This window comes from Podarcis melisellensis (genome assembly GCF_964234715.1).
Source record: "Podarcis melisellensis genome assembly, chromosome: 3".
Taxonomy (NCBI): Eukaryota; Metazoa; Chordata; class Lepidosauria; order Squamata; family Lacertidae; genus Podarcis; species Podarcis melisellensis.
Window position 1 is genome coordinate 55,769,178 of NC_138530.1, and position 14,146 is coordinate 55,783,323.

At 41.2% G+C, this 14,146-nt stretch overlaps 1 protein-coding gene across 1 annotated transcript in view; it reads left to right on the forward strand.

Annotated features, from left to right (window-relative positions):
- Nucleotides 1-14,146, forward strand: part of SYNE1 (spectrin repeat containing nuclear envelope protein 1) — a 274,657-nt gene that overhangs the window by 194,780 nt on the left and 65,731 nt on the right. The window contains 11 exon segments of the mRNA XM_081905258.1: nucleotides 395-591; nucleotides 788-920; nucleotides 1,890-2,072; nucleotides 3,809-3,958; nucleotides 4,952-5,128; nucleotides 5,561-5,716; nucleotides 9,639-9,794; nucleotides 10,267-10,437; nucleotides 11,421-11,554; nucleotides 12,380-12,584; nucleotides 13,545-13,727. Of these exon segments, the coding sequence (XP_081761384.1) occupies nucleotides 395-591; nucleotides 788-920; nucleotides 1,890-2,072; nucleotides 3,809-3,958; nucleotides 4,952-5,128; nucleotides 5,561-5,716; nucleotides 9,639-9,794; nucleotides 10,267-10,437; nucleotides 11,421-11,554; nucleotides 12,380-12,584; nucleotides 13,545-13,727 (1,845 nt within the window).

The following is a 14,146-nucleotide window of genomic DNA, read 5'->3' on the forward strand; positions in this document are numbered from 1 at the left end:
ATTTGAAGAGGAAGAGGCTGGGAAGATCAACATGGAGTGGAGGGGGTCCTTTTGGTAGTTCCACCTGTCTCAGAATTTTGTGGGTAGGGGTGGCCTAGGAGAGGGCATTCTTTGTGGTAGCCCCTAAGTTGTGAAATTGCCTTCCCACAATGGTGCAACTGGCTTCTTCACTATACAGTTTTTCTGTGAATGCTGAAGATGCACCTCTGTGCTTTGGCCTTTGACACTTCAGATGTGTGTTTTCAGAGCCTACCCTATTTCTGTGATTACAATCTGTTTCAATTGTTTTCTATTTTGATTTTCAATTGTCATAACCCGCTGTGGGACCTGCTGGGAAAAGGCAGGTAATAAAGATGTTGTTGATGATGCCTCTTTTCTCTCATTGCGATGGCAGCATCTGAAATCTAGCCTTACTGAATACCAGCCCAAGCTTTACCAAATACTGGATGATGGGAAAAGACTACTGTTCTCCGTCACCTGTTCAGAATTGGAAACTCAGCTAAACCAACTAGGGGAGCAATGGTTAAATAATACCAGCAAGGTCACCAAGGAGCTGCATAGACTGGAAACTATACTTAAACACTGGACAAGGTAGTGTTAATCACATTGAACAAGGGTGGAAAGGGGCAGATGGCAGAGTTTGTCAGTTCTTTTCTCCTTAAGCCCCTGAAAAGTTGCTGCAGAGGGTTGGGAGACCTTCATAAACAGTGTTTGAGGTGGCTCTAGGGAAAGGTGGCAATATTTGAAGTAAGGTGTGAAATGTGCCTGTCCTTTGTCTGCCTAATAGATATCAAAGTGAGTCAGCTGAGCTGATTCATTGGCTCCAGTCAGCAATGGATCGTCTGGAGTTCTGGACCCAGCAATCGGTTACAGTCCCTCAAGAACTGGAATCAGTCAGAGATCACTTGAATGCATTTTTGGTAAGATGCAATAAGTATCCTTGCCAGCTCTGTGTTTTGGGAGATCCTGCTATCATAACATCATCCTAACCAAGACCCCACTTTACAATGTATTGTTTTGATTAGTTTTTCTACTTAATCAAAGAACATTGTAGTTAAAAGACTGTTTGTGCAAAGCTGCTATCTTCCTCACAAGCTAAAGAGACTTACTGCTCTGGGATTCTTACTACCTTATTATACTTTTGTACTTTTCACAGTGAAAAAAATCATTCTTGACTTGCTGCCATTACATGTCAGGTCCCTGAGGTGCTCCTTGTTTGGTGAGCCTTTGGAAGTAGGCTGGCTTCCCCATTTAGCACCATCACACTAGATGCTGGCTTGGCTCATCCAGGGAGCCAGTCAAAAAACCTTGGTAGACTTTGTGGAGGTGGGGCCTACGGCATGGACCAGAGGGAAAAGTTACTGGAGGTTCAAGTCTGGGCTGTGACTTCTGCATTGCCATTGCAGACTCCTCCATCCACCACACTGTGCTAAAATTGTTCTTGCTGTGGACAGAAATTGGTTACTGATTAACAGACCTGGAAAGGAATTTTCCTCACAAACCACCATTGGTCTGGGGGTTGTGAGGTTTTCACTTCTCCCTTTTTGGTGGTGGGAGGGCATTGGGCAGGATCTGCAGCTTATAATGGGCCTTGTGGAAAAGTGCATTAATGATATGCTGTGGTGGGCCCACGCCTTTCAACTTCTTATTGGTTTCCGTAGCAAGCAAGCTGGGGAAAACATCATCCAGTATATGGGCCATATATAACTCACATTATCCTCACTTTTGACCATCCCCCCCCCCCCCCCCGCCGCCCTTGAATGACATTCATGAGTTCACCTGGGGCACAATACATTTAAAGTTATTTTCACACATAGTGCAGATTGGCAACATTTTTGTCGCTAAGCATTTTTGTCGCAACTAGTTATACCAAATGCCAATCTTTCCAGGAATTTTCTAAAGAAGTTGATGCTAAGTCATCACAGAAATCCACTGTTCTGAGTACTGGAAACCAACTCCTGCGACTGAAGAAAGTGGATACTGCAGCTTTGAGGGCAGGATTGTCTCAGATTGACAACCAGTGGACAGAGCTACTCACACAGATTCCTATAGTGCAAGAAAAACTGCATCAGGTATGGTAGATGCTCAGCGTTACATCTGAATTCATTATGTTTGCAAGTGATCCAGGGCACATTTACGTGAAAGTATGGCTAACAAATCCGTGAGGCTTCCAGATGTTATTAGAGTTGCGTTTCAGTAAGTGGATTTATAGGGATATAAATCATACCCCCAACAAAATTGCATATGCATTAACACTGGTTTCATTCAGTATCACTACCTTATAAAGCCTGCTAGGCAAATGCCTCTGTTGAACTCATTTCTATGCCTTGCCCCTCAGCACAGCTCAATATATGTGACTGTTTGCAAATCCCTTGTTGGGTCCATGAACCATGTTGGGTTCTGTCTGGGAGATTTTGTGATTACTTGGGCTAGAAACAGCAGCCCACAATTGCTATAGGAACGTTGCTTTGGGTTTGACCATCCTTAAATGCCTGCATTGACACTAAAAAAATTCCCTGGTGTGCTGGCACTGGGGGGGGGGGGAGAGATCTGGTTAGAAAGCAGCTAGTCCCCTTTGGGGGGCAGTTTAACTGAGTGGGAATTTTGTGAGGTTGTATTTGATTAGCGTGTTGGACTCCTTTCTTTGCCATACTTTATGGAATTCTAATTGGCTGTTAGAGGTGTGGTTTTATTTTTTGACTTGCTGCTATTTTTGTTTGATTGACATTTATTGCGGGCAGGTAAGTGGATTTTAAGAATGAGAATAAGTACCCTGAAGCATCCTTGAGGGAAGAGAACTTTCCAAACAACTTCCATTGCTGACCGGCTTCATAGGTTGCTCTTTGGGGCCTTGACAAATGTTGGACTAGATCATCCCCCTCATCCCCCTAGCTAAGGATGAAGAATTTTGGGAAACGGAGGCCTGCTAGAGTGAACATGCTCAGAGAAACAGAGGGAAGCACCCCTACCTGTCTTGCCCAGAGTCCACCTGCCATCACTTTCATAATCTGGTTGACTTGACTGCAGGTCATACTATTATATAATAAGTATGACCTTTATACTAAATCTCTGGGTCTGTCAGTTGGTGCCGTTTCTTCTGAATCTTCTGTTGCTAGAAGTGTACTGACGTTTTTGCCACAGGCAGTGATCCAAAGCATATTTATTTGGAAAAGACCTGCTGAAATCAGTCACTGCCCCACCCCAAGATTTCACCAGCCGTGTAAGAGGCCAGGCTCCCCCAAGATCCTGCAAGAAGATCCTACTTCGTCCTGCAAGAAGATCCTACTTCGCCATGAAAGCCACTCCACAAATTGACTGACATCTTTGATGAACTCCCCATGCTGTGAGGATTCTAGCGTATTTACTTGTAAGAAAGTTACATTGATTTCCATAGGACATTTCCAAATAAATATACTTTGGATCACAGCCTGAAGCAGAAAAGTTCAGTACGCTTGCAGGAGGAAAATATTCAGGAAAAAACCCCAGCACTAGTATAACTGACGAAGTCTCATTTGTATAATGCATTCAGTAATAGGCACCAGATTTCAGTAAAGATGTTGCCAAGTTTCAAAATATTCAAAAGGTGATAACCTATCTAAACTACAAATCTGTCAAGCAGGATTACCCTATTTCTTTCAGTATGCCAAATAATGTTGTCAAAAACTTAGATATTTGTTACACATGTCTACATGTGTCATGGAACATAATAAAAATAATGTTTTATCGCATATTTCTAGAATGAGCCATTCTTTCATGGATTTTATTATTTGGGTTTCATAACTATGTATTTTTTTTTTATTTCTTGCAGCTCCAAATGGACAAGCTTCCTTCTCGTCATGCCATCGTGGAAGTCATGAGTTGGATTTCATTGATGGAAAATGTCATTTCTGAGGATGAGGAAAACTTTAAAAATGTAGTAGGACACAAAGTTATTCAAGACTATCTTCAGAAATATAAGGTAAGTGGTACAGGAGACTTGGAAAGTAGGAATATCAGCCCAAAGATAAGATAACAAAATTTTAGTATACTTATGAGTTAGGATGTGAATGACTGAATTAAAATAACAACTTTTGTCTTTCCAAATAACATGGCTTTATCAATTCTAAACACTTCCAGTGGTACTAAAATCAGTTTTTGTAAAGACATTACTGGTTTTAGTATACCAGATCCAATATTAGACTAGTTTGAAACAAAAGTATTCTTTCCTAAATGAAAATTAAATGCATTGTCTGCAGTCTTGTACTACTTCCCGGGCCTCTGTAATAGGGCCTGCTTTTGAAAATCAGCACACAGAGGGCAGCATGCAACTAACTTGTTCTGTCAGTGCAAGGATTTACACTTGCACAATGACACCTTCCCTTCTCCCCACACAAGCAGTCCCTAAATCTGTTCCAGAGGTTCGCAACCCTCCAGAGCACATTTATAGAGGGCACAGGATGTTTGTGGGGAGAGGAGAGGAATTTCCATTGTGTAAACATAAATACTTGTGCTGAAAGAACAGGTTAGTTGCCTACTACCCAAATTTTTTTTATTTTCAGTGGTGGGTTTTCAACCTGTCCCAAAATTCAATGACTGTGTTTGCACATCATGTTCAGCCACAGCTAATGTTTAATTAAATGCAAATGAGCAGTGTTTGTTTGGCAAACCACAAACCACAAGCCTGGGCTTAGTCAGCATAAGAAGCTTGCATTTTATTTGCTCCTGTTGTGACCAGGAGCACCATAGTTAAACTATGGTTTAACATGAGGAGCCAAACCAGGCCAGTATCTTAACAATTGCTTTAGCTGTTTGGGGTCATAGTGACACTGTCTCTATTATTAGCCTTCCAAAATACATTACTTAGAGCTTTATATTTTTATGGGTTTTTGGCAAAGCATGATATTACTAGCATTCATTTCTTCTTTCTGTAAAGTAATGTCTGATAGTTTCCATTCTTTCTCTTTTTCACTAGGGTTTCAAGATTGATGTCAACTGTAAGCAGTTAACTGTAGACTTTGTTAACCAATCAGTACTTCAAATTAGCAGTCAGGATGTGGAGAGTAAACGCAGTGACAAGACTGATTTTGCAGAACAACTTGGAGTAATGAATAGGCGTTGGCAGGTCCTGCAGGGCCTGATAACAGAAAAGGTAAGGAAATAAGCCCACCAAATTTACAGAGAATGGCAAGAGTATAAATTGCTTATTAATCAGAGGGAAAGACATATTCTGAATTCCATTATTTACGTGTGAGAGCTAGTACTGGACCAAAGTATTTGTCCCAGCAATTTTCATAGCAGGATTCTTTGCGGGGGGGGGAGGTGAAAATGCACTCCAACCTTTGGGGCAGGCAAATTCTAAGAATTTGTCCTTATGTAAGAGGCAGACAAGTCTTTTTCTTACTGTTACTGTTTATTAAAGTGGTGACTTGACTGCCCTGAGGTTTGCTGCCCTACAATGCTCTCAGAACAATGCTATGTTCTAAGAAAGCTTGAACTAATACAAAAGTACTTTCCACTGAAAGAAGTAGTTACCTCAACTCTGTGAATTACATTATTTAAAATATCTGCATATCTTTTTCAGATTCAGTTGTTAGAAGGTTTTCTGGAATCTTGGATAGAATATGAAGACAGTGTTCAATCCCTGAAGATGTGGTTTGAAACTCAGGAGAAGAGACTGAAGGAACAACAGAAAATTGGAGATCAGGCTTCAGTCCAGAATGCCTTGAAAGACTGTCAGGTATTGCTGTGGTGGTGATTGTTAAATTACTGCATTTCTGTCCTAACCTTCCTCTCAAAGGAGCCCAGGGTAGCAAACACAAAAATTGTCATATACAATAAAATTAAAAATAAAACGAAAGCATTTAAAGAGTCATGTAGTCTCACAGCTAATAATTGCAGGGTTGCCAAGAACAGTATTTTTCAGCCACCAAATGCTTCTGTAAACAGGACTGTTTTAAAGTTTCTCCTCAGTGTTAATAATGAGGGAGACGGGTGCCTCACCAGGGAGGATATTCCACAAACAGGCAACCACGGCTGAGAAGGCTCTGTCACACAGGTCAGTGCCAGGTGGGCAGCACCTCCAACAGAGCTTCCCCTGCAAATATTTGAGGAAGCATTATTTTAGGTATTTGGGTGCCAAGCCATCTAGAAATTTGTATGCTGGTACCATTGCATTGAATTGTACCCAGTAACTGACAGCCAGTGGAGTGCTTTCAGAACCTGTGGCACATTGGCCCATTGGATCTACCGGGTAGCTGCATTATGCACTAGCTGCAGTTTCTGGGCTGTCTTCAAGGGAAAACACACCTGGAAGACATTACAGTAATCCTAGCCTGATGTCACTAGGACATGGTCAGCTGAAGCCAGGCTATCCTGGTCCAGGAACAGCTGTGCTTAGAATCCAGGTTGGAATCCAGAAGCAGTCCCAGACTAAGAACCTGTTCCCTTTGCATTGAAAGGAGGAGGTTGAAACCTCTTCCAGATACCTAATTCCCAAACATGGCAACCACCCATTCACAGCATCTCTGCCTAACCAGGATTCATCTTCAGTTTACTGGCCTCCATCAGGCCCATCACTACTTTCAGCAGGCTGGGTCTTGCTTGGCCCTGACACCCCTTGCTCCTTTCCATCCCTCAATTTTATGTGGCCATGTCTCTATTGTGTCTCAAGCATAATCTGTGACATATTTGTTCTGTTTTCACTTTCTAGCTATAACTCAATATGGCAGTAGATCATTGGAATCACCCCCTTAATGTTGATAAAGATATTTCATTCCTTAGCCCTGACCTAGATTCCAGATCCTAGCTTGGCTCTGTCGGTGTAATTCAATATGGCAGTACACTGTCTGGATCACTCTCTTATGTTGATAAGCTGTCCCATTATTTAGCTCTGACCTAAATTCAAGACCACCCTGAATCCTGTAGACCTTTCCAGAACTTCTCATATGTGCCACCAGACTGAGGTGAATATTTTCTATACTTTGAAAACTAAACAATTCTCTCAAGGACCAGATTTTATATTAAAACATTAAGATATTTCTATTTTAAGTGGCTGGCTAAAAACTTACATCACAGTATCAGGAACCGGGTGGTATTCAGGAATTTCAATTATTCTCTTTGATTTTTGAAATGAAGGGAAACATTTGGGGGGGGTATATTTTTGGTCATCTGGTAGCCTAGATGAACAGAAAATCTAGCCTTGAGTCTTTTTAAAGAAATTTTGACTTGACAAATAGCAAATTTGTTTTTAAAATATAACATTTCAGATCATGTTGGTCTACCTTAATTATCAAAATGGCACCTATTAAAAAATGAGGGGTGATACCTTTTTTTCATTAACATGATAATGATGATTCTACTGTTCTCATTATTTTAACCCAATAGGTTGCTTGTCATCCTGTATAAGTAAGCCTTTGATCAATCACAACCACTAAGAATTTGTTTTTGACATGAGGTGTTAAATAAATAAAATTGTGACACTACATTAATGCTTGCTTGAAACAGGGTGGGTGGATTGCGCTGTTGAATTTAGATCTGCATTTCAATGCAGATGTATTTGTTTTCTTTCTCTTTTTCACACTACAATACTTGCAGTGGGATGTCCATTGAAAACTTTGGCCCACTGTCTGACATTGTGTTCCCTTGTACCTTCTAAACCATGGCTGCAGATAGGTGCCAAAAACACATTAAAGAGTGGAGTTTGCAAACATTTCCCAGTCTCTCTGCAAATGACAACTTTCATGGACCACAGGAAAATTCAGCACCGTACTCTGCATCTGGTTGGCCAAAGTGGAAGCAGGATGGTGGACTAAGTGGGCCTTACGTTAAGCTGCTCCTATGTTCTAAATTTAGATGTGCCTAGCTTTCTATGGCCGCATCCTTCTTTTGCTAGGCAATGTGATAACCACAAAGTATAATTTAGCACCCAGATGTTTTGTGGTAAACATCTAGAACCTCATCCAATTTATTGTCTTTATGTGACAATGCACGATAGAGACACCCACAAACCAAGGTTTGTTCTTGGTTCAGCGAGGAGAGAGCTTAACCATGAGTCATGATTCAGATGGCATAGTAAGCCAAACTTTAACTTGGCTTAAAGTGGCATGGTAGCAAAAAGGACAAGAGGAGCAAACTAGCTGCAAGCTTCCTAAGCCACAGCTTGGCTTAGCGCGTCACACAAACCAGGCCATATTTTGGCAGGAATTTGTCTGCTAAAAACCCAAAGGAATCATTTCCCTAAGTCTTTAGACATGAGTGATATTCAACTTAGTTATACTCAGAGTAAATTCATTGAAAAGGGACGCAGGTGGCGCTGTGGGTTAAAGCCTCAGCGCCTAGGACTTGCTGATCGAAAGGTCGGCGGTTCGAATCCCTGCGGCGGGGTGCGCTCCTGCTGCTCGGTCCCAGCGCCTGCCAACCTAGCAGTTCGAAAGCACCTCCGGGTGCAAGTAGATAAATAGGGACCGCTTACCAGCGGGAAGGTAAACGGCGTTTCCGTGTGCAGCTCTGGCTCGCCAGAGCAGCAATGTCACACTGGCCATGTGACCCGGAAGTGTCTTCGGACAGCGCTGGCCCCTGGCCTCTTGAGTGAGATGGGCACACAACCCCAGAGTCTGTCAAGACTGGCCCGCACGGGCAGGGGTACCTTTACCTTTACCTTTAAATTCATTGAAATCAATCAGCATAAGTTAGCCTTAAGTCTTCTGATTTTAATGGGTCTACTCTTAGCACTACCCATTAGAGCAATGTAATGCAATGCAAATGTTGCAATTCCTATATTAACTGCTGATAGATAGCATTCAAATTTTCTTAAATAGTTTAGGAAAATCTCTGCAGTAAATCAGAAACAAGCACGACACTTTAATTGAGTTATGAGATTGGAAAGATGAAAGTATTTCTCTTCCAGTATTTTTGGCATTTGGTGCATTTTTTCTTTCCTTTGATCTCAGGCCAGTTTAAATTTTATTTATTTATTTGAACATTTTGTTGTAGACCTCAGTGTAAATCTAAAAGAGAATATGTTAACCATTAAACCATTCCAAAATGAAGAGTGAAGCATTGGTCTGCCAGGAAATAGGAAAAAAAGTGTTTTATACTGAGAAAACAGAACTGGAACAACTTGTCAAAAATGTTGCAATCGTAATTTTATTTAATTGTAACTTTATATTTTAACAGCAAATATAGGTAATATATAACCTTACGAAAGACTATGCACAAGTCTTCTTGTGATTTCTAGTTATGGGCCATGAGCAATCTAAGTGACATTCAGAATCATATTCAGAATGTGGTGATTCTGAATAAACACAGGGCGGTATCCAATGCTACTGTTCCACTTGTGTGATGGAACTTACTGTTTCTTTCCTCTTCCCTGTAACTCCAGTGGGTTGGGAGACTCTCTGGAGTGGATTTGGGAGGTGTGGGGAGGAGGAGCGGAAAGGTAAGTCCATACAGCATTTGATACAGCCTACTGTTTTAACTAAAAATAATTGAAATGGCAATATGTGAATCATTATTTATGGCGGATCCATTGCATTAGAGAGCTTTGCAAATTCTCCACCAGATCTTTCACTGTTTATCGGGAACTTTCGACGTTAAGGCTTTCGACGTTTGAGAAAGTTGAAAACCTAAAACAAAACCATGGTCATTTGTATTTCTTTCAGGAACTTGAACAGCAAATAAAAGCTAAGGAAAAGGAAGTTGAGAAAGTGGAACAGTGTGGCCTTTCCTTGATACAGAATAAAAAAGAAGAAGTTTCTGTTGTTGTCATGAACACACTTCAGAAACTAAACCATTCTTGGGCAAATTTGGACCACATGGTAAGCAAGTATGGCTGCATTTATGAAGAGAGGAATTTTAGCTCAAGGAGCAGCCGATGGGAATTTGTGCATGTGTTGCTGCAGTTTAGCCAAGGAATTTGATTCACTTGTGTAGAATTTATGTAGAGCTTTTTAAACATTTTACTCTGTTTGGATTGCAACTCATCTTACAACACTAAAGAATACATAGGCTATTGGCTGGATCCAGTTTTTCCATGATGAGGAAGAGGTGACCCATGGCAATTCTTCCTCCCCACTGCAGACCCCTCTGCCTCCTGAAAATCTGCTCCATTTCAGCATGATAGGTGGTCTGGTGGCTGCAGGGGACGGGTGTGTGTGTCAATATTAGACCAGAGAAAATAATAAAATCTGAAATAGTAACCTTGTCTTCAGAATGATTTAAACCGGCAGCAAATGGCATTTATACTTTACTTTTTTACTTATTGTTTGGTTCTGTTTCTTTTTCTGTCAGGTTGGCCAGCTGAAAATATTGCTGCAGTCTGTCCTTGATCAGTGGAACTCTTATAAAGCAGCTTATGAAGAGCTGAATAGTTACCTGATGGAAGCCAGATACTCGCTATCTCGCTTTCATCTCCTTACAGGTTCCCTGGAAGCAGTGAAGGTTCAAGTTGATAACCTCCAGGTAAGGACATGAGCATCAAAGCCTTTAGTGTATTTAGGAAAGTCGGGGAATTTTCCAAACTTTGCAGGGAAGCAAATTATTGCCAATTGAAGCCTTTTAAAACTGCGCTTAAAACATGGCAAACTTGTTCTACAGTGTTCTTTATTCAGTGGTGCTTTAGGATTTCAACACCTCTTAGCACCATTTTAGTTCCTGCCAACAGGTTGCCAGATGTGACTCTGAAAAGAAAATTTAAAACTTTAAAATCAAACTGCAATTAAAATGCCTACTGGAATAATAAAAAAAAATCTTCAGTTGGTGCTGGAAGTTCAGTAGGTAAAAAGTAAAAAACAGGGGATCCATAAAAGGTGAAGTCAGACATACCTATAATCAGATGCATAGGGGAATCATCAGCTCCCCATACCTGGGAGGAGGGCAAACCAGGTTGGAGAAGGACGACAGGTGAACTCAGAGCTGGAGCAAGCTGGGCTTGGTTATGCAGCTGTGGGCTTGATAGGCAACCCACAAGACACTGGGAGGTTTATATCCTCTTATGTGGCTCCTACCCCTTTCTGGTTATCTGCTGGGTCCCACTGTACATATGCTCCTGTGCTTCTCCTCCTGAGTAGACCTTGTAGTGAATTCCTCTGACTGCTTGGAAAGAGCATTATCATTGGCTCTGGACTTGTTGCTAGGCCCAATGCCACCTTTGCTCCTGGGGAGAAGCGGGAAAGTCTAGGATTGAGGTGGAGTGTGTGAGGCTGTTGTGGGCAGGCAATGTGTTTCAGGCTGTTCAACTGTCTGACAGCAGTGGCACTGGAGGTCTCTACAGAGGCCCACTCCTCTTCTTCCGACGTGGTCTCTCTGGAGTCACGTCAACTGGAATTCGAATGGGTAACTCCTGCCTGTGAATAAGTAACATAGTGATTTATTATTCCATGTCTTCCTTCCTGGTTGCAATTGCACATTTCTTTCCACTTTAATCTCTCGCCTCCTTTTTAAAGAACTTGCAGGATGAATTGGAAAAGCAAGACCATAGCTTACAGAAATTTGGATCAGTGACCAATCAGTTATTGAAAGAATGCCACCCACCTGTCACAGAAGTACTTAATAACACTTTGAAAGAAATGAACTTGAGGTAAGAAACCAAATGTTTTTTTAAACGTAATCCCAAATAGGTACCTGAAGGGTGGGAGGGGCAAAACAAGCTTGCAGGTTCCTCAAGTAGTTTTACCTTAATCCTCCCAGCTCTGTAATGAAAATCCATTTCTCTCTGAGCCAGTATAACTCTAGGCTGTTCAAGTCATCTGTATAAAACAGGCAAAACAAAAATAATTTTCTGATACCATTTGAAATGTTAAATAGTTCCAGTATAAGCCAGAAGCTTCAAAGCAGACACCCAAATCCAGTTAAATTATGGTTTCAAACACACACACATTTCCAATAAAGCCCCTTGGAAGTCGTGTGAGTTAAGAGTACCCCATGGGAGAAGATTGTGATCAGATTTTAATTCTGATCTGCTAGTTTACTACATGTTTGTCTTTTTAATGTGAGTAAACATTCACAGGTCCTTCTATCTGCAATATAGTGTCCAGAATTATACCTCATTGGCCTACCACTTCATTCTACATAATGTTTTTGGTTCTTTTCTCCACATGTAGTTTTCAAATGAAGGGTTTCTTTAACACCCACACCCCTACATGTCTCTTTTTTTAATTACTTTTTTCTGAAACAAAACAAAGGTCATCATAGGGTTATGAAGATTGGCTTCAAAGACCATTAGCCAACATACTTGGTGTTCCTTTTTTCAAATTGTTTTTGTGATAATAGCCAAATTGCCATCTTATTCATGCAGAAGTTTTGAAACCCAAGATGAAGATGTACTCAAATGTTCTTCCATAGTCTATTTTGTTTTCCCTCTGTGAGATCCTCTATCTCACAATCCATTGGTTATAATCACTAGGTGGAACAACCTTCTAGAAGAAATTGCAGAGCATCTGCATTCCAGTAAGGGTCTGCTTCAGCTCTGGCAAAAGTACAAAAACTATTACACACAGTGCTGCTCCACAGTTCAGCAGTATGAGGACCGAACAAATGAACTTCTGAAGGCTGCAACTAGCAAGGACATTGCTGATGATGAAATTGCTGCTTGGATTCATGATTGCAACGTAAGTTCAGTAAACTGAAGGCTGTGCCATTAGTCCATACTCTTTTTGCAGCAAGGTCCCTAATGTTAAATACGCAAGGATTCTTAAAAACTAGCTGAATACTGACAAGGGAACAGATGAAGTGTTTCCCTTCTCTTCCAATACACCTTTACCATACTCATTCTTCTCCCAGGCTCCAGTCCCTGATCCTCCACTCAGACCATTGCCACTCATAGACCAGGGAGATCAGCTTTTCCAAAACATTTCCCCACACCAAATTTGCCCTGAGACCCTAAGGCATTCCCCCAAATAGCAAATTGGGAGGATGAGATAAGGTTGCTTATTGCCACCTTACCCCTGAACCCAGGTTCTTTTGATTGCTACATCTTCATAGTCCTGGGACTGTGGTATTGCCTTCCCTGTTGGTGATGGCTGCACCATCCAGTGAATAGGTTTTCAAATCCCCATGCAGCCATGAAGCTCACTGGGTGAACTTGGGCCAGTCATCATCACATAGTTTAAGCTACCTCACAGGGTTGTTCTGATGGTAAAATGGAGAGGAGGAGAACTGTGTACACCATCTTGAGCTCCTTGGAAGATAAAGGTGGCATATAAGTGTGTGTGTGTGTGTGTGTTTGTGTGTGTGTGTAAAATGGAGAGGAGGAGAACTGTGTACACCATCTTGAGCTCCTTGGAAGATAAAGGTGGCATATAAGTGTGTGTGTGTGTGTGTGTGTGTGTGTGTATAAAATGAATGAATGAATGAATACATAAATGCTTGCCTGCAAGGCAAGGAGCAGGTCACTTGGACTCACAGCCAAGATGGTCAATACCATTTTCTTCCAGGAGAGCTAGCACAGCTATAACAGTTATGTTGAGGTCCATGTCAACATATTCTAAGTTCAATAATACTTTGCACTATGAAAAATCACCCCACAGAAGATACTTGTATGCTGTTTTTAAGTATCACAATCTCTGCAGGACTTGCTTAAAGGCATGAAGACAGTGGAGGATTCTCTGTTTGTTCTGCATGAACTGGGGGAACAGCTGAAGCAACAGGTGGACTCCTCTGCAGCGGCAGCTCTCCAGTATGGCCAAGTCTCTCTCAACCAGAATTTATCATCCTTAGAACAGGCTCTGAGCAGGCAGCAATCTATACTACAGGTAGGAAGACCTTACCACACACTTACAGCTCCTTCTTTCCCAGTACCTTCCATTGCTCACATAATTCATGTAAGTTTTTAAGTTGATGTTTTGCTGTGATTTTAATACTTTATTGGGAGCCACCCAGAATGGCTGGAGCAACCCAGTCAGATGGATGGCATAAAATTATTACTATTATTATTTTTAAGTTGGGATTGTCGTACTGCCTTGTTTAGGACATGATAATAGTAATTATCACTTCTGCAAATGAAACCAGCTTTTGCAGAATAGCATTATTGTCACATTGTTTTAATAGTAGTCACCATATTGAATGACTGGTCTGAAAGTTTTCATCAGCAACTGTGTCTTCAATGAATGACACCCAGACAATGATATTTGGTCTTTATTTAGCATTTTGCTCTTATTGTGACTAAAATGGT